Source organism: Malus sylvestris, chromosome 5 (assembly GCF_916048215.2).
Source record: "Malus sylvestris chromosome 5, drMalSylv7.2, whole genome shotgun sequence".
Classification (NCBI taxonomy): Eukaryota; Viridiplantae; Streptophyta; class Magnoliopsida; order Rosales; family Rosaceae; genus Malus; species Malus sylvestris.
The window spans coordinates 2,233,216-2,254,026 of NC_062264.1; the positions used below are offsets into that span (position 1 = coordinate 2,233,216).

A 20,811-nucleotide genomic window follows, 5' to 3' on the forward strand; every position below is an offset into this window, starting at 1 on the left:
CGAAACCATGAATATATTTGCAATATGAATTGATTTCTTCCAATTGTGATTTGATAAGTTGTGATTGCAATTCAATTATCTATTTTATTCATAACGGATTTGTGTATGTTTATTAAGGATGTATACTTAGTTTTCATGCATGAATTTGATGCTAGGATATAAATAAGTTTCACCTAATCGTTACAAGTTTATATTCATGAGTAGTGAAGGTTGCTTGTCACAGTCGCGTTAATTGAATTCTTGGCAAACGTATCATGCATTCATAGTTACAATTGCCTCGTCAACGCTTATGATTTTCATGGAACGTAATGATCTTTAATTGTATCTCTATTATGCATTCATATAGGGGACTTTTAGAGAATGATTTGGGTTGTCGCATGCATTCATCCAATTCAATGAGTAAAGGAAAATCTGAGGGTTAATTTGTACATCACGGTTAATTTGGGGTGTTGAGTATCATAGTTTATTGAAAAACAATTGGAGATTGATTTGTATGCAAGTGTGTCATGTGTGGAGAAAGACCTTCTAGCTAGCCCATCATCCATCCAAAACAATCAATTTCGTGCAAATCTGTTTAGTTCTAGTTTCTGTTTTGTTTTACTTTATTTTCGTCCAAAACCCAATCCCCCTTTACTTTAGTGTGTCTAATTAGTTAGAATCTGTTTTAGTTTGTGTTTTTAAGTGTTTTGAGTCTATAGAGTCTAGTTAAGTGTTTTTAAGTTTCTTTTTGTAAGTCAGTTTAGTTTAGATTAGCAATCCCTCCGAATCCCCGGTCCAGAACGATCCCTACTTATACATATACTACAATTGTCAAAAGAGGGTTTAATTTGAGTGCTTAACTTTCATCGCATCACTTTTTCTATTTGTTTTAATTTGTTTTTGTTGCCATTATCTTTTATCTCTCTCTCCTCTCCATAACTGCTAACCTTTTAGAGGATAATTATCATGATTTTTTAAAATTTAATTATCATGTTTTGTTTCAATACGGTTTCTGTCACGCCCTGATCCTAACATACGTCCAGGATCAGCACGTGACGTCACTAAATACCCATATATCCAACAAACCTCGCTTCCGGGATATGTACAAAGTATAATTCAAGATCCAAATGCATAATAATTTTTCGTATACTTTATGGTTGCATCTAACCTCCTCGTTAGACTGTCTACGTATTCTCAATAGGGATCAAGCCATTTGTAGTTCACATTCGCTACAATTCGACATATATCACAGTCCGTTCAAGCCGAAAGACACAACATTCTCAATCAATTATTTGGACTTGACAAGCATGATTTATTCAATTCAAGCTACATAACGGACCCATATGACAATCAAGGTTTCTATTTCATCCATCATATAAATCACTAAGTTTCAACAAAAAATCGCAATTCATAGCATGTAATATATCAAAGAATCAACAAAGCACAACAGTACCCTCTAGTCGCATTGATCACTGATCTAATCGTATTAATAACAATCATATTCAACATCATTCCACAATCACCTTAAGTAACCCATTCCATGAATCAAGGAGACACGATTGTAGAGCCAAAAATAATCACAAGGCGACACGTGGATTTTTGGTAAAAAGGACAAAGTTACCCCTGAGACACACTGGTTGTCCTACGCGCGAGCAGTGGACAATCATTCTTTAATCAAGCCAAGAGTGTCCAAAAAAGGTAACCAATTCCAAATTATCTCATCCATCCTCATCTTAGGTAATTACTTCATAACCTATAAATTATTCCATATAAATGGAGATTAATTGGCTAATTAATGGATTAATTCTTAATTAATCCATTAATCACCAATTAAATCACCTATTTTCATACAAAAAACCTCTAAGGGCTGGCCACCTCCATTCCCTATATATATGACCCTATTTTTCTAAAAAAATGAGGTCCACACTCTTGCAAAACTCCCAAAAACTCTCCAAATACTTTTCTCTCTAAATTCTAACTTTGGCATCGGAGGTTCTTCGGCCAAAGCCCCCCATTCATCGTAGGCGCGTGAGGCTCTTGGCCTTGACCTAAGGTGTTGATTGTTTTGTAGGTGCAATTTTGTCCAAGAAGAAGAAGGTGGAAATTTGCACCCACATATTGATGCTTTCATTGAGAGTTGAAATTCACACTCGTAGAAGACTCTCGCATAAAAAGGTTTTTTTCTCTATTTTCTAGTCCACTTGTATTTTTCGTATGTTCTTATTATTAGAATTTTTTATTTGCAAAGATTATATGATAAAACAAAAAAGAGAAATACAATGGCTAGAAATTTAGAAAACTCCATGAGTGAAAATTCTAATATGCAAGAAATGGGACCGCAGCGATCCACAAGACTAAATGTGATCCTATGGGGAGCTGCACCACCACCACGAGGTTCCACCACGGGAATCACCGTGATGGCCACTATGGTGGCCACCCGCGGCGAGGTCCATGGCACCACTACCACGACCCAAGCCATGCCACCAAAGCAAGCCTAAGCCGTGTCATCCAAGGCCCACGACACCAAGGCCATGACCCAAGCCATGTTACTCCAAGCCCAACGCGTTGCCAAGTAGAGCTCAAGCCTCGCACCTATGTGCATCACACGCCGAGTAGCCCACTTCCGTGGCCCAGCCTACTCTCGTGGCCCAGCTTGCTCCCGCTAAGCAGCCTGCTCTCGTGGCCCAACCTGCTCCCGCAAAGCAGCCTACTTTTACGGCACAGCCTGCTATTGTGCCCAACCTACTCCCGCGGCTCAGCCTGTTCCCGTGGCCTTCCAAGCAGCCCAAGTCGGCCAAAAACTAACTCAACCATCCGGACCTACCATTGAGCCGGGGACATTTTCACCACATTTCTCTGTGGATTTGACATTTCCTAACTCAAATCTCGCGCTCGGAGTCTACCACCCTTCCACTGCTTAAGGAGGCACATTCCTTCCAAGATCTTCCAATCCAAATGGCGAACAACACTTGTCTTGACAAGTCATAGAGTTGACAAGCGCCCTAGCACATCAGACGACCTTGGTGAACCAGCTCTTGCAGCGCACCAAGATGTAACGTGCCCCAAATGAGGTGTCCCAATGTAGGACAAGAGCAGATGAAGAACCTTTCCAGCAGCATCCCGGCAAGCAGCCACTTGACCATTCACGAACTGAGCGTTTGGGCAGAGTACACTCCAGATTGAGCCCCCGAGATAGTGTATACTCTCGTCTTAGCGCGCAGAGTAGCGTGCATTCTCGACTAGGCCCACGGATGAGCATACACTCATGGTTGAGGACACACTCCGATAATACATGAGCAGCCTTCCAAACGAAGTATTCATTCGCGGCTAGGCCCGTAAGGAGTATCCTCCACATCACATCGGAGCAGGCAGCACAGCAGATGGAAAGAAGCAGTCACTCAATCAGGCTCAAGTTCAACCAGCAGCCTGTGAGTTACACGCTCACTTGCAAGGAACATACTACACCCACCGCAGCCGCAGCATAGACGAGTCGAACATATGGAAGAATAGCTTAGACCAACACATCACGATTGGAGGCAGTCGAAAGCTCTGCCACCCCAACAAAGGAAAATTCAGGAAGAAGTAGAAAGGTTCCAGACCAAGCCTCAAAAGGGCACAAGATGAAGCACCTAATGATGGCGCAATAATTCAAGGAGTAGCTCACTGCGTTTACACCCTTACGTGGGTTCCATAAGCAGTTCGAAGTCTCAAGCAGTTCACCAAACAAGACCTCGCAGCCTGAGGATTATTTCAGTTATCCAGCAGTCCAGCTTTCTTCAGCTGCACTCACGACAACGACTTCCATGCTCTCTAGTGCGAGAGGGTAAACCAATTCCCCAACACCTATATGGGTCTGCTCTCCAGTGCGAGAGGATAAACTAATTGCTCTCCAGTGTGAGAGGATAAACTAATTGCTCTCAAATGCAAGAGGGTAAACCAATTCCCCGACACCCAAAATGGTCTGCTCTCCAGTGCGAGAGGATAAACTAATTGCTCTCTAGTGCGATAAGGTAAACCAATTCCCCAACACCCAAAAGGGTCTGCTCTCTAGTGCGAGAGGGTAAACCAATTCCCCGACACCCATATGGGTTTGCTCTCTAGTGCGAGATGATAAACTAATTGCTCTCCAGTGCGAGAGGGTAAAACAATTCCCTGACACCCATATGAGTTTGCTCTCCAGTGCGAGAGGATAAACTAATTGCTCTCCAATACAAGAGGGTAAAACTAATTGCTATCCAGTGCGAGAAGGTAAACTAAATCCCTGACACCCATCTGGGTAAGCTCTCCAGTGCGAGAAGGCCACATAGTTCAAAAGATCGAATGCTTAAAGATCAACTAAGCAACAAATGGTTAGGGGGAAACATCCACTTTTACACTTAACAGTTCACTCATCCGACACTTCATCTTCAGCAACTCTGATCTTGGTAGCTTCATCCTTGACCGCTCTATCTATGGCAGTTGAAAAATCAAACTCAAGCAGTTTCCTCATTTTCAACAGACGGCCTAGACATGGCAGCCCAAACAATTGCCTATTCCATGCCACTTCCTCGGCCCATGCCGAACCAATCCTTGGCTTCAATCAAGCCGAGCTGCTCAAGTAATGGCCCCTGCCATATCACCTCCTTGGCCCATGCCAAGTTGACTCTTGGCCCCTGCCAGCCGACGTGCCGTACCACCCCGACGACTGCCCTGTGGCAACACCACCTAAGAAGAAAACAAGAAGAAATTAAGTTTTTATTACATTGGTGCGGTACATAGAAGACAAAGAAAGCAACGAAAAATGATCATTTACACGGGCAAGATGTAGAAAATTGCTAGAGGAGGGGGAACAAATATCCTCTAAGCTCTTTCTCTCTCTCTTGTAGGGTAGAATAAATCACTCTCCAAAGTTGATTTAATAACCCACTTAACGTGGACTTAAATAGGCTTTGAGAGAAATTTATTTCTTTTTCCTAAAAGGATCTAATTTCATATTAAAGAGGGAATCTACATCAAAACCAATGTTTTAAAGAACTCGCCTCGGGGCGCGCCTAGGGCGCCTTTGAGGCTGGGCGGTGAGGCAAACGCCTCAGTTTTGCTGGAGTAGGCGAAATGCTTCGCCGGAGACGCCGAGGCGGCAGAGGCGGCAGAGGCGCTCCTCAGGGCGTCCAGGCACCTTGTCAGACCCTTTTTTTTGTTTTTTGAAAACCATCCATACCCAAAACAACGCTGTTTGGGTAAGGATTTTCAGTTTTCATACCATACCTTCGAATTCGATCGCCTTCGTCTACCTCTGCCTTCTGCCTTCTGCCTTCTTGCTTCTTCTTCTCCCGCGCGCCAGAAGCCCAGAAGCCCAGAACACCGGTCCGGTCGCCACGCCACCCAGAAGCATTCCTAAGTTTCCTAGAGCAAGAAGATCTCTACACATGTTGCCCATTCCTACGAACAGCCCAGCAGGTGTGGGGGCATTTGTGGAGCCAAAAATAATCACAAGGCGACATGTGGATTTTTGGTGAAAAGGACAAAGTTACCCCTAAGACACACCAGTTGTCCTACGCGCGAGCAATGGACAATCATTCTTTAATCAAGCCAAGAGTGTCCAAAAAAGGTAACCAATTCCAAATTATCTCATCCATCCTCATCTTAGGTAATTATCATAACCTACAAATTATTCCATATAAATGGAGATTAATTGGCTAATTAATGGATTAATTCTTAATTAATCCATTAATCACCAATTAAATCACCCATTTTCACACAAAAAAACCTCTAAGGGCCGGCCACCTCCATTCCCTATATATATGACCCTATTTTTTTTTCTAAAAAAGGAGGTTCACACTCTTGCAAAACTCCAAAAAACTCTCCAAATATTTTTCTCTCTAAATTCTAACTTTGGCATCAGAGGTTCTTCCGCTAAAGCTCCCCCATTCATCGTGGACGCGTGAGGCTCTTGGCCTTGACCTAAGGTGTTAATTGTTTTGTAGGTGCAATTTTGTCCAAGAAGAAGAAGACGGAAATTTGCACCCACAAGGATATTAACATTTAATTACGTTTGTTGATGCACAAAATCAGTGAGGATTTTGGTACAACAGAAAGTGTCAAGTTTGTGACATTCGCTAGATTGCTTCGGTCACTAGTGTGGATATGTATGTAAATGGATAGAGACAGGGAAGCAAACACAAGATGTACGTGGTTCACCCAGATTGGCTACGTCCACGGAGTATAGGAGTTCTCATTAATTGTGAAGGGTTTACATAAGTACATAGGTTCAAGTTCTCCTTTAGTGAGTACTAGTGAATGATTTAGTACAAATGATATTAGGAAATATTGTGAGAGAATGATCTCTATTTATAGAAGAGAGTTTCTAGTTTCATTCTGATATTGACACGTGTCGTGCTGTGATTGGCCTCTGATGTCGACACATGTCACGTTATGATTGGCCTTTGATGTTGACATGTGTCGCATTGTGATTGGCCTCCTGGTTGGAGGGAGACTCTTGTGGGTCCTTGGTGGTATAATGTTGACAAGTGCTTAGTAGTTTCGGGGTTGGTCAAGTATGATACAAACAGTGTTCCCCTAAGTTCCCGAGTGAGGGAAGCTTCTCGGTTGGGGACTTGCAAGATCCAAGCCATTGAGTAATCACGAAACTTTTAAGTACCAAAGTGTGGTATCGTTTTCACTTGCCTTATCTGTGTTATAGGTAGATGTGGCATCTTTTCTTGAAGTACTTTTCCTCCATCCAGGAGTGGTATCTCTAACCGGTGAAGATGCACAAGGTAATGTATCAATTTCACTTGAAGCTTACTTGTAGTTTCGGGCTTGGTCAAGCGCGATACAAACCCTATAGTGGGAGTCCTCCAAGTCTCTGAGTGAGAAGGTCTGCCGAATGAGGTAACAGACAAGGTAAGCAATCAGACTTCCAAGACCGGAGAAGATGAAGAGGATCGGGTCGGGTCGGGACCGCAACCGAGTCGAGGGATCCCCCGCTTCCCCTTTTTTCTCCTTTCCTCTCTTTTCTTTCTTTTCTGATTGGTCCTCCCCCAACCTTTACTTCTGATTGGCCATAAACGCACATACCTCATTGGGATTTTTCCCTCAAAGTGGGAGTTTAAATAATTTCTAAAATCTATAGGTTAGTAACACAACTTCAAACGTTTGTAACTATACCGTTATAATATGGATTCGCAAACGGTTTTCGTCTCTGGGTTCGTGGTTTTGAGATCTATTAGAAAATATAAATTGTGACCTTGAAATGTCTGCGGATTTTAAGTAATTAATTTCCAAACTTCAAACTTCGTAACTAGTTTAATTAAAATCTAAATTCAAACAAATTAAAATAAATTCAAACAAATTAAAAGAAATTCTCAAGAAATAATATAAAATCTCAATAATACAAATACGTAAATTATAACAATGAAATCTAGGAACAGGATTTCACAAGTAGATTCCTCAAAATTATGACATAAGCAACAAATGGATGCCAAAGAAATACCACGTCAATTTATAGTACCCTTAGTAGGAAGTTTATCATGAAAAATTCGTCAAACCAAAATAGATAGTTGAGGCAGAATAAAATGTCGCCAAATAACCTTAGCCCAAGCACAACCATTATATTTCCTTCGAATAAGATAATATCCAAAAGAAAAAGAAAAAAATCTCAGTAGGCGAAGGTTTTCAAATCAATTTGTCATCCTTTACATTTAAAGGCAAAGGAAGACGTAACATATGTTGCACCACAGATGGGAACAAATCTATAAAATAATTTGGCAATGACCAACTTTGAGATTCAATAGCATCAGAAAACCAAGGAAGAATCATAGGTGAAATGACTGGAGATAATGAAGAGTTAATAATCGGGTCATCCAACCATTTGTCGAACCAAAAGGAAACTGACCTCCTATCACCAATAATCTAACGACTATTATTATTCAGAATAGGCAAAGCATGCTTCAATCCATGCTACACAGAAGATCGTAAGTAGATATCTTTTTTTTTAAGGCACAAGAGGAAAACATTGATAAGCAAAAGAGCCCCACAAAGAAAAGGATTGTAAACATCCTAGCCAAAGAAGCTAAATCACATAGACCAAGCCAACCTTCCTGCTTAGGTCCACATACCATACTCCAATCAATAGTTACCAACTTTTGAGAAGCCAGGTCTCCTAAGAAAATTTCATGCACAAGCAGTAAGATGTTTTAAAAGGCACGCTGACAATTGATAAACTAAAAACTATGAAGAAAAAAGTTTTCATAAACATACTGCACCAACTGAAGTTATCTTACCATTAAAAGAAGTTTACCTCTCCAATTCCATAGGTGAGCTTTGATCTTATCTACCAAAACTTGAAAGTGAGTTCAACACTATTTTAATACCTACGGAGACTGGAAAAACAGTCGATAAATGAAGGGTGTATATTGTCCAATTTTGCAAACATGAAATATTCATGCTTAGGCCGAAATGGTCCAGTCCGACCTAGCATTAAATAGTGTCCTGCCCCAAAATCGCCCGCCGAAGTTTGAAAGTTAGAAATCCTACCGTATTACCCATTCTTTAAAATGTCACTACTAAAATCATTTTAGGCACATTATGAATCTACCTAAAACAGTACGTACTGCTCAATTGTACGAGCATTAGATACTTATATCGAAATCTAACTGTTAATTTTTTTGTACGGACTATATAAAAGCACTTTCGATGTGCTTCGCACACTCCCAAAACCACTTGCAAAGGGTTACAAAAACTGGTAGGAGAAGTAGAGGCAGGAGCCGTTTGGTGCCGCGTCATTTTATGGACGAAATTGAAATGATTGATTCGTTCATATTTTAAGAATTTAAAGCGATTTCCCCCACTATTCGCCACGCCATGCCCAAGTGTTCCTTTCTTTTTTATTATTTTTGAAGAGAGAGAGAGAGAGAGAGAGAGAGAGAGAGAGAGAGAGAGTGGGAGGGAGGGAAGGAGAGAGAGTGGTAATCCAACGTAGAAAAGCATAGAGACACCACCATAACATACAGACACTGCAACTTTACAACAAAAGACTGCATCCAAACAAACACTTCTCAATTTCTCTCTCATATATTCTACTCTCAACTCCTAATAATCTCTCTCGCTGTCTCTCTCTCTCTCTCTCTCTCTCTCTTAACTTTCATCATGTTTTTCTGATAAGCCTTTTGATTACTCCCTGCCTCCAATTCTGGAATTTGATGAAACTTCTCAAATCAGAGGTAATTCTAACAGCACTTCAACTTCTTCAGATACCCTTTTTTCTTCTTCTTGAATTGAATTCTTGAGAATTGAAGGACAAATTTAAATTCTAATGCATGAGTGCTCCGTTTCTGTTTTTTTCCTTTCTTTAGTTTCCGAATATAATCCAATTAAAGGAGTTTAATAGAAAATAGAGATGTTGAATCAAAATTTACGTAGATTTGTGTTGTTTAATTTCATTTTGTAGGTTTTGGCTCAAAATATGGAGGCTGTTTCTGCTGAAGTTGGAAAGGCGAATACAAATGTACATTTCTGGTACGATTTTTTATTTTAAAATAAAAGGATTTGCAGTTTTAAGTTTAGAGTTTGGATTGATAAGTTATGGTGCAAAGAAATTACACTCTTACAGCCTCACAGCATGTTGAAAGGAATAAGAACAAGTGGAGTTTGTCAAAACTTTTTTTTTTCTTTTTTACTCAGTACCATTCTCTCTCCTTATTCTAATTATTTCTTTCAAAAATAAGTTATTGGTTTTTCAATTAAAAGTTTGGAATGGACGGTCTTAATGCATTGACATGTGTTCATGGGTGGGTTGTTTCTCTTGGACGGTGGGGATTCGGATGATGGTGGATAAAGTTTGGAATCAAGTCTTTATGTCACATCAAAACGTTTTGGGCAGTACCACTTGTTTAAGGGTTTTTATCCCTTTTTTTCACTTTAGAGACGAAACATTCATTTTAGCCCATGAGTACTAAGGTTTATTTATGTTTTTCTTTAATTATAAATGAGAAGGATCTTAAATTCAACTCTCATGGATGCATGAGAATTTGATATCCCATTATTATGGCGAGGTCATCGCATGATGAATTGTCACGGTTGATTTGGTTTTCAAAATGAATCACAAATTCTAATTCTGTCTCATTGCATCATGAGATTTAAAAATTGTAATAGTTTACACTTGTCGTTTGTTTGACGTCTAATTCTCCATCAAAATGTTAATTTTTCTTTCTTTCTATGTAGTGCAAATATGGCTTAAACGAAAGCTCAAGTATGGGTATCTCACTCAGTATGTCATCAATTTAACGAAGAATCAAACATTCAATTAGATTGGTGACAAATTTCAATATGTTATGGTTCAACATGAGAGATAATTTCGAAGACCTATTTTAAAAATTACTCAAACCTGAAATGTGAAATGGGTAATTTGACAGAGAAATGGTTTTCTCACACTTGTTTTCTTCTTATGCGTACACCTTGTTTATTTATGTCTCTTTAACCATACGATGTAATATTAATATACAAATGTTGCACCTCGATACATAATTCTTATTAAATATGAGATGAAGCTCACGCACTAGGTGTATAAATATGAAAGATTTATTTTGTTGTTGGAAAGTACATTAAAGATAGAAGTTGGAGAGAAATGTTAAAGAGGGAGGGAGTGAGGGACCGATAACATGGGGGTGGGGAGAGTAATTTTTATTTTTACTAGCAAAGGTCACACACTATGTGTTGAGAAATATTTGTATTTTAACTTTTTTATGAGCGAAGTTATTTGTTTTTAACAGGTTGGCAGACATCCCAAAAAATTAGGGGTTGAATATTAGGAAAGAGAGAGAGAGAAAAAGAGACCGAATGAGTTGAAAGGGTATGGATAAAGTGATATAGCTGTGAAGTTTAGAAAAAAAAACAGTAAAAACTTGTTTATACAAAATTACTTTAAGGCCTACATTATTTTCTTTTCTAATATCTTCTTCCATTTTTGTATTAAAAGGTATAGTAGGTAGTTTAGATTTTTTAAATTAGAGACATGTTTTGATAACATGTGGGTGAGAAAAGAAAAAAAACAATTTTTTTTGTGCAAAATTACTTAATACCCATGATATTTATTTTATGATATTTTCTTTCAATTATGCATGAAAGGGTATAATAGTATTTTCATTAGTTTTTTCTTTTTTTTTTACTAAAGCGTATTCTATTAATAAGTAATAAAGATTACATCAAGCGATGGTATGACAATCTCATGAAATAATATCTCATAGTTCAGATTTATTTGAACATTATTAATGCAATACATTTCTTGCTTTGTTATGTGTTGCAAGTGGTAGTTCTGAGGCTGCAGAACTGATTCATTGTCATTTTGTTTGCAGAATTTGGAACCACCATGTGAGGCAGTGAGAGTACTTATCAACAATTTGAGACCACCTGCACTCCTTGGGCTGATTTTATTGTCATCTACCAACATCCCTTAGATCTCTTTTTCACCTAAGGTACTCTCCTTAATATATCCAATGCTATTTAGTAAGTTAGCTTTTGTTTTTTTTTTTGGGTAAATAATTTTGTTGCTTTCCCGTCCACCCAGTAAATTAAAAATGAAATGAAATTTGCAAGTTTTGATTGCAACCAGGGCCAAACTCTTCAACCTTTTCGTCTTGAGTTCAACCCCTATAATCCTCATTCCTCAAGTATGAATTAATATAGAATATCAGTTGTACTAAAAAAAATAAAAATCAAACAAATGACGATTGGCCGAAATGGGCCACCAAAAGTAAAACAACCCAAAACCCCAATCTTGACAAAAAGAAACTCCATTTTGACTTATTAGGTTAGATCAGATACACAAAATAATATAACATAATATGAGACCACTTAGTACTACGATCTGGTGGTCTTCATTTTCATTTGTAAGTGATAGATCTTAAGTTCGATTATCACCAAAGGATAATTTGAACCATTGCTAGCACATTGTGAGGCTAAGCCTACCTCCCTTGGTATAGATAATATCGTTTGTTCCAAAAAAAAAAGTATTATAATTTAAGTAAAATTGTAAAACCTCATAACAGTACTCCAAATACACTAAAATTTACTGCTAATACAAGGTGTTGTTGCCACTTCTACGGTATCTAACATCGAGTTTGTATCTCTCATTCCATAAAAGAAGAGAAAGAATAGAAATTATATAAGTAATTAGAAGGTGATTCACGTAAGAAAAATAGTAACACTCATCATTAATTACGAATTAATCATCTCATTAATCTTTGCAACTAATACTATTTATAGTGGTATTTCTCTTCACTTGTACTTGAGGAGTCTCATGTTCGACGCAAATAGATGACGATAATCTATTTTATTTATGTTGAGTATAATACTTAGTAAGTAACCTGCACATTATGTGATCTAACCCAATTCCCCTTCTCTTAAATGTAGAATATCATTGTATATAAAAAAGATGATATCACTAATTTTTTTCTAATGAGAAACAAAGAAAGCTAGGCTTGCTTCACTAATCTCCCAAGAGAAACCCTTATACAACAAAGCAAACTTTATTGATAGAATAAAGATACATTAATCAAAGTTATTATGAAGGGGCATCATTCCATGAGTTCAAATTTTCATAACCAAAACTCTTTATAGACTATATGTGGCTTATTTATTTGAGTGACTCGTGTCATTTTGACTTTATTTTTTTTTAATTTTTTTTTATTAAGAAGATAAGTTGAAGAGTTAATATTGATGAGTAGATTTAAATAAATGATCAAGTGTTAACAAATGTGATAAGTCACAAATAGGCCACAGACGGTTTTGAGTGTAAAAGATTTGTACTCTCATTCCAAGGATAGCACTTGTCCACCAAATCTGGCCTTCCTTCAATTAGCCGGCATGCACCGTTCGGCATTATGAGCCACTCATATTTCTTGACGCAGTTAGGTTTGTCTCTTAGTTGTACGTAAATATCAAACCATTAAGATCCGTCTTCCCAATCAAATTTGCAATAATATTGCGTGGAAGAAGAAGGGTCTAAACTCGGAACATAGCGGGTTAAAGAGGAAGTTTTTAACTACTAAGACAATCAATCACTTGTCACGTGTCTAATCACTCAAACTTTAAATAAATTATGGGTTGTTTTATTGACACCTCAAATTTCGTTGAATACATCCCACTTAAAATGACATGTATGCCTTAATATGAACTGACTATTTAGGTAGGTTTTTAAATAAACTTTTATAATCTGAATATTAATGAAAAAAGTTCATTTTTATGTATGAAATATAAAATTGAAAGTCTGAATACTTTACATGAGGTATGGCTTCATATTTTTTTTTTTCATTTTGCATTCAATTTGAATGTTGTCTTACTGTTTCTAAAATCCTAAATCCTGATATAGTTTTTCGTTAGGTCTCGACTGAAAAGGTGCAGATATTTCGATAAACTCATGTTAAAAACTTTTACATTTCATTCGTTATGTACTTTTAAGTTGGAGCCTATTGAAAATAAGGAAAACTAATGAAAATGGCTTGAAAACTTTGAGTTTTAATGATAAGGACAAAATAAAGGGTAAAGTGAATAGTACCAGGATTGACTTTTTAGTGTAAAAATGTGGTTTTTCGTTAAAGTGAACAGTACCGGGAGCTTTTCGTTAAAGTTCCCTTGAAAATATGCACCACTTATGTAGGAGTTTGGTGAAACTTTATATATTTTCAGTAGATACCTATTGAAAAGGGTGCATAGTTTTGTTATTGGCATGCTGAATCACCAATTCGGTAGATGCTTGCCGAAAATATAAACTTTGGCATCTCTAATAAAAATTTACGTTGCTTCGGTTAAAGCTACTAAACTTTTAAAAGAGTACACTATCGTTTCACCTCCTAAACTATATTTTCAATAGATATCTATTGAAAAGGGTGCATAGTTTTGTTATTGACATGCTGAATCACTAATTCGGTAGATGCTTGCCGAAAATATAAACAACTTTGGCATCTCTAATAAAAATTTATGTTGCTTCGGTTAAGCTACTAAATTTTTAAAAGAGTACATTGTCGTTTGACTTCCTAAAGTATTATCCCAGTTGAAACTGACCCTCTGAATTATCTTTTTGGTAAATTAACTCCTTGAACTTTTTGAAATTAATCAATTAACCTTGATTCGATAAAATTGCATTCACTTTGTCATCAAATATAGAGTAAAGGTGTGCTAGTATTTGATGGTGAGGGGTTAATTGGATAATTTCAAATAATTCAAGCGATTAATTTGACAAAAATAGTTCAGGGAGTCGATTTCAACTAGGATAAGAGTTCAAGGGGTCAAACGAAGGTTTATTTTTTTATAAAATCATTTGAGCCAATCCCTACTATACATGGGGATAATATGGGGTATGAGGGTAGCTTGGGTAAGTAAAATTAGTGTTTTTTATTTTATTTTTTCATTTAATTTAATTTTAATTTTTATAATAATAGGTGTGTTCTTAACAATTAAAATCAAGGGAACTTTAACGAAAAGCTCCTGGTACTGTTCACTTTAACGAAAAACCATATTTTTATACTAAAAAGTCAATCCTAGTACTATTCATTTTACTCTTTATTTTGTCCTTATCGTTAAAACTCAAAGTTTTCAAACCCTTTTCATTAGTTTTCCTTAATGTCGGTGCCACCAAAATTCAACTTATTTGTGAAAATTGTCACTGTCTCTTTTTTCAAACTTCAACTTATTCGATACTATCACCAAACTTCAATTTATTTACGAAAATACCACCGCTTTTTTTGTTGTCTCTATAATAAAAATTCACCAAGTGTTTTTCATTAAATTTTTGTTATTTTAAGCTATTTTCATTAAAACCTCCAATAAATCATGGTTGTTAACACTCCAATTCCAAAATTTTCTTTTTGCACTCATTCGAGTGATTATTCTCTAATATTTTTACATGTTTTGAGTGGATGATGACTTTGTATTAGAGTGTTAATTAACTCTTTAAATTTATGTTAGCTTCAAAATATGATCAAACATAAATTGGAATACAATTGTAAAAAAAAAATAAGAAAAATAATAAGGCTCATAACCAAAGATCTCATTTATCTTGTTTTGTAAGAAACAAAGAGACATGATATTTGAAGCTAGGTTTGCTTCACTAATCTCCCAACAGAGAAACTCTTATTCAACAAAGCAAGCAATTATTAATAGATTAATACATTAATCAAAATAATTATGAATTCCAAGGATAGCATCTGTCCACCAAATCAGGCCTTCCTTCAATTTGCCTGCATGCACCATTTGGTATGATGAGCCAATTACAATTCTTCACGCAGTTAGGCTTGTCTCTAAGTTGTATGTATATGTCAAACCAGTAAGATCCGCCTTCCCAGTCAAATTTGCAATAATATTGCGTTGAATTCCAAAAATTTGGTCGAAAATGGAACTCAAAGGACCCATTAGGGGGTATCACATGAACACCAACATCATCATCCGCGGACTTACAGTGAACAGTAAGATCGCGACCATTACGCAAATAGTTAATAATTGTGACATGAGTTATGGGATTGATGATATCGGCGTAACATGTACTTGTTAGCATCAGAAGAAATGTTAACACCACTGCACTTCTAATATGCACAGCCATGCTTGTTTGCCTGTAATCTTATTGGATGAAATTTATGAAGGGACAATGTTTGTTTTTATACAAAATTTCGATTCATGTACGTCTAATTTGTTAACATGCACAGCTTCCTGAAAATACAAATTCTTATACAAAAAAGGAGAGAAATCTAGGCCGTTATGGTATAGCAGTAAAGCCTTGCTTAAATGGCAAGGTCAAAATCAACAGATGAACTGTTTCCTTCTCTAGAAAAATTCGGTTCATTGTATGCTTTGACGTAGGTCAAGATAGTCCCATACCGTTTTGTGCTAAGCTCATCTCTTTTATTAACCTTTGTCACTCCGTGAATATTTAAAAAAATTTATGTCCTTATTAAGATGTAATTATTGCTGTGCCGGAGGACAATAACCCTTTTCGTTTTCTTGGTGCGTGCATTAGTATCAGCATTGAGTTCAATAGAATGTACAAATATAAAATTGTTTATTAACCAAGTTATAATTCGTTAACACGGTAGTCTGAGCTATTCTATGTCACAGGAAAGAATTTGAGGTTGATTGAAGAAGTGGTGACTTAAATGGCTAGAGTTTGTTCGCCATACTTTGATCCTGAGTATGAGAACCTGAGCACAAGAATCAATCCCCCAAGGTATTCTCTCTGGGTGCGTATGAACGATTTAAGCAAAATTCTATTCAGGTTTCACCATTTCATTCAGCGAGATTGTTATTTTTTAGAATGTGCGTGAATATTTTGGAGTAATAATAACAGTTCCATATATATTATCTTCTAATTATTTTACATTGCTGTACGATTTGTTTGCAGGGTCTCCGTAGACAACTCTAGCTGCAGTGACTGTACTCTAGTCAAGGTGATTTTTCCTTTTAATCGTTAGAATTACGCTTTCTGCTGACACTAGATTCTCGCAGTCATGTATGAAATTCATAGAGGTTAATTTAACTCTGAATGCAATACAAGTCTTCCAAACTACCGGAAAACCAACCAAAGACGGGATTTAATTTGCTTCCTTTTTAAATTACACTCAGTAAACATATATCAATCCAGCCATCATGTTGAAATTGGTGTGGGGGGTATGAAATGCATGTGTAGGTTGATATAGTGTCAACAAACCGGGAATTCTGCTTGAAGTCGTGCAAATCTTGACAGACCTTGACCTCATAATCACCAAGGCCTATATCTCCTCAGATGGTGGATGGTTCATGGATGGTATGCATAATTTCTGCCTGATTATTCTTTGATACTTAGTCGTCTTGGCTCCAAATCCTCTTTTGAACTGGTAAATATTTTACTTATTTGTATTCCTCTGCGGAAAAAAAAAATTGCCTTGCTGAATCGACAGTTCTTGATTTAAACTCTTTTAATAAGTACGAGGTCGACCTTGTTGAATCGACAGTTGTTGATTTAAACTCGTTAATGCATAAACATTTGATTTGTTAACCTAAAGTGTTCATATAATTAAAACACGCTAGAGTATTAACCTGAATCGCTGAGTTCCAAAGACATCTTGTTCTTGTTGTTTGTTGTTGAATCCCTCAACGCGTGCTAACAAGAGTTCGTCTATTCGTTTCTACACATTAGGTTACAATACCGAGTAGGGAGTATTAGGTGTAACATAGCACTAATAAGGACCCTTACTTATATAGAATACATAACCCTAACCGCGTATGCGCATCATAAGCCCATTAGGAATCCTTATGCATCTATAATTTATTAATTAAATCCATAATATAATAGGAAACCCCTTTTGCCCATATTATTCAAATTCACTAAAACTTACTGGGCACAAGATATGCTAAGTTAATATTTCAAACCCCAACTGGATTTCCAAGCAATTCACAAGTGACTTGGAGACCACAGGTCCATAAGCACTATATGCGGTAATAGGATAAATATTCCACACGATTATCCACCCATATCAAGTCTTGCATAGAACAGGAGTCCGCAACAACTCATTATGTGCACGCGCGTGTATACTAATGAATTTGACATTTTGTGTTCTTTAATAAACAGTATTTCACGTCACGGATCAGCAAGGAAAAAAAGTTACAGACAGCAAAACCATTGACTACATAGAGAAGGTAAGCTCCTTGGTGCTTTTTTAATGCCACATGCTTTCTTGTGTTTATGCGATCATCATCTGCATCAAGATTCTCTCCTTTCCAAATGTTGCTTTACTAGAAAATGCAGGCTCGTGAATTGTCCGAATAGCACCGTGCATAAAGGGTTTCCGCTTTTTTCTTTTGGTTTTTATAAAGCATTTCTTTCACGTAATAATATTAAGAGCGATGTTGTCTATGATTCGTGGCATGCATAGGCTTTGGGACCAAAGGGCCATATCACAGACGTGCTGAATGATTGGCCAGGAAAACGGGTTGGAGTGCACTCTTTCGGGGATCATACAGCCATTGAGCTTATTGGCAAAGACCGACCAGGTCTCTTATCTGAGATCTCTGCTGTCCTTGCCAACCTTCACTTTAATGTAATTGCTGCCGAAGTATGGACACACAACAGACGAATAGCTTGCGTTGTGTATGTCAATGATAATACTGCATGCCAACCTGTGGAGGATAAAGCCAGATTATCTACTATGGAGGAGCAGCTAAAGAACATCCTACGCGGGTGTGAGGACGATGAGAAAGTTGGTCACACTAGCTTCTCTATGGGATTCACCCATGTTGATAGGCGGCTCCACCAGATGTTGTTTGCTGATAGGGATTATGAGGGTGGTGGACTGGCAAATGAAGTTGATCACTTTCCTCCCTGCTTCCAACCAAAGATCACCATTGAGCGTTGTGAAGAAAAGGGGTACTCGGTGGTTAGTGTGCGGTGCAAAGACCGTGCAAAGCTCATGTTTGACATCGTATGCACACTCACAGATATGCAGTACGTTGTTTTCCATGCCTCCATTTCATCTGATGGCCCATACGCATCACAGGTACATTCAATCTCATGCTCATCTGTTTGCCGATTTTCAAGTTCTTGAAACTATGTTTCTACAACAGATCAATTTTAGGTGGTTGCTTTTCTGTTTTCCTGAAATTCATTCTATGGCGTATGAAAAGAAAATATTCTTTTATACATTATGAGAATCAAGGCAAAAGGGGTAAAGGAAGATCTAGGAAGATTTGGAAAGAGACCCTAAAAAAAGACATGGAGTACTTATACCTAACGAAAGACTTGGTGTAAAACCGAGCGTAGTGGCATTTTAGAATTCATGCAGCCGGCCTCACTTAGTGAGATAAGACGACGTTATTTTTGTTGTTGTATACATTCTATGCTAAGTCTCTAATTAATTCCATCATCTCGTTGACTTCACCATATTTTGAAACTGCTTGAGAATAATGATTAAAGTACCTTAACTGATGCATATAGTTAACTGCAGGAGTATTTTATTCGTCACATGGATGGTTGCACCCTCGATACTGAAGGAGAGAAGGAAAGGGTTGTCAAATGTATTGACGCTGCAATTCGGAGAAGAGTAAGCGAGGTTAGTGAAAAGTATAGCCAGAATTTAACACTCGTTTTAATGCTTTTGCTTCGAGTTAATGCACATTTGAACTTAAGAACATATTTTTTTTTAGCCAATCCTGGACTTGCAGCTACACAGCATAAAAGGTAGATATGCATTTAACTTGTATATGTATTCCTGCAATATTATACAGGAGATCAAGTACATAAATTCCTCTTAACTAAATTGTTTCCTCCAATTAAACACGCAATATCCGAATGGAATTTCTTTTTATTTGAATGAATCCCTGATGGAATTCTCAAAGAAAAAGGATAGTACATGGAAAAGCTGTTACATAATTTATAAATTCATCCATTAAACCAGGCAAGTGATTGCAACAGAAGAGATCATTTTCTGGTTTAAAGTTGAAAGCATTAACATATCTTCATAATCCACTGCATCCAATTCATATGAACATGTATTTGTAAACTTTACTTAATGTTGGAAACAACGAGGACGTGAGTTCTTGATCCGTTTAGACGATTCAATTGCCATGAAATTCAGGGTCTAAGGCTAGAACTGTGTGCAAAGGATAGAGTAGGCTTGCTATCTGAAGTAACAAGAATTCTGTGGGAGAATGGATTGTCAGTTACAAGGGCTGGCGTCACAACAATTGGGGAGCAAGCAATGAATATCTTTTATGTTAGAGATTCTTCAGAGAATCCCGTGGACATAAAAACAATAGAAGCACTTCGTAAAGAAATCGGGCATACAATGATGTTCAATGTGAAGAAAGTCCCAACAAATTCTGCTGAGGCACCTGAGACTAAGGGATGGGCTAAGACAAGCTTCTTCTTTGGGAACTTGTTAGAGAGATTCTTGGCTTGACAAGAGGTCCATATGACTGTGAGGTACATTGAAAATGTACAGAAGAATAAATCTGTTCAGGAAGTTATCTGGACAGAGTTTCTGCTTTTGTACACACTGTATAACATGTATGCTTGTAACTTTGTAACTTATGGACTTTGCGCAACACTTTCTTTTTACTTCGTTTTGACATTTGATCCTTTTCTTGATCAGTCTTATGATTATACTTCCATATGCCGCTTTGATATGTCAATCCAACTCTTCCATTATAGACTTTGCAAATTTGACTCGTTTAGATAAAAGTTTAGACCTAAAATAAGAAAATTTTGTTCATTCTAGATCTAATTAATATGTCATTGAATTAGTATCATGTATCAAAATGGAATGTAAGACAATGTATGCGTGCATCTTGCTGAAGTGTGAGATAAAAAAGACCCTTATTATTGATTTTATCAATTATTTGATACTTATTAACCCTAGTCTTAGTGGGACCTTTTGATAACCATTTTGTTTTTAGTTTTTGTTTTCACCACTGTTCTAAAATCCCTATTCAGCACCGCCTAGGCGCTAGGCAGTTGGCCACCACCCCGATTAATCCTTAGGTTTTAGAAAATTAAGAAAGGGCACCTAGACCTAGACCTGCCTAGACCCACCTAGGCACTGGGAATCTCACTTAGACATAAAATTGATAACTTTCATTATGCATTTAATTTTTTTCAATAAAATGAAGAGACTTGTTGAATAGTTGGATAAACACTCATTATATGTTTATTCCCTATGTTATCAATATGTTCTAATACTTTATATTCTATATGTCATTTTATTTTGCAATTTATATTGTTGATGCATAAAATCAGTGGGGACTTTGGTACAACAGAAAGTGTTAAGTTTGTGACCTTCGCTAGATTGCTCCGGTCACTAGTGTGGATAAGTATGTAAATGGATAGAGACAGGG

At 37.1% G+C, this 20,811-nt stretch overlaps 1 protein-coding gene across 3 annotated transcripts; it reads left to right on the forward strand.

Annotated features, from left to right (window-relative positions):
* The first annotated feature begins 9,059 nt into the window (after positions 1 to 9,059).
* LOC126623200 (ACT domain-containing protein ACR3-like) lies at positions 9,060 to 20,081 on the forward strand. Of its 3 annotated transcripts, XM_050291996.1 has the most exons (7): positions 15,993 to 16,171; positions 16,346 to 16,395; positions 16,637 to 16,747; positions 17,552 to 17,619; positions 17,856 to 18,476; positions 18,924 to 19,028; positions 19,554 to 20,081. In XM_050291996.1, the coding sequence occupies exons 1-7, from the start codon at positions 16,101 to 16,103 to the stop codon at positions 19,875 to 19,877; spliced, it is 1,350 nt and encodes a 449-aa protein (XP_050147953.1). In that variant the 5' UTR covers positions 15,993 to 16,100; the 3' UTR covers positions 19,878 to 20,081. The 3 variants fall into 3 exon arrangements, 1 of the variants encoding a protein (XP_050147953.1); XR_007623694.1 differs by lacking the exons at positions 16,637 to 16,747; positions 17,552 to 17,619; positions 17,856 to 18,476; positions 18,924 to 19,028; positions 19,554 to 20,081 and adding exons at positions 9,060 to 9,179; positions 9,407 to 9,474; positions 11,310 to 11,429 and having other exon boundaries at positions 16,063 to 16,171; positions 16,346 to 16,427; XR_007623695.1 differs by lacking the exons at positions 16,637 to 16,747; positions 17,552 to 17,619; positions 17,856 to 18,476; positions 18,924 to 19,028; positions 19,554 to 20,081 and adding an exon at positions 15,923 to 15,951 and having other exon boundaries at positions 16,063 to 16,171; positions 16,346 to 16,427.
* Positions 20,082 to 20,811: the final 730 nt, after the last annotated feature.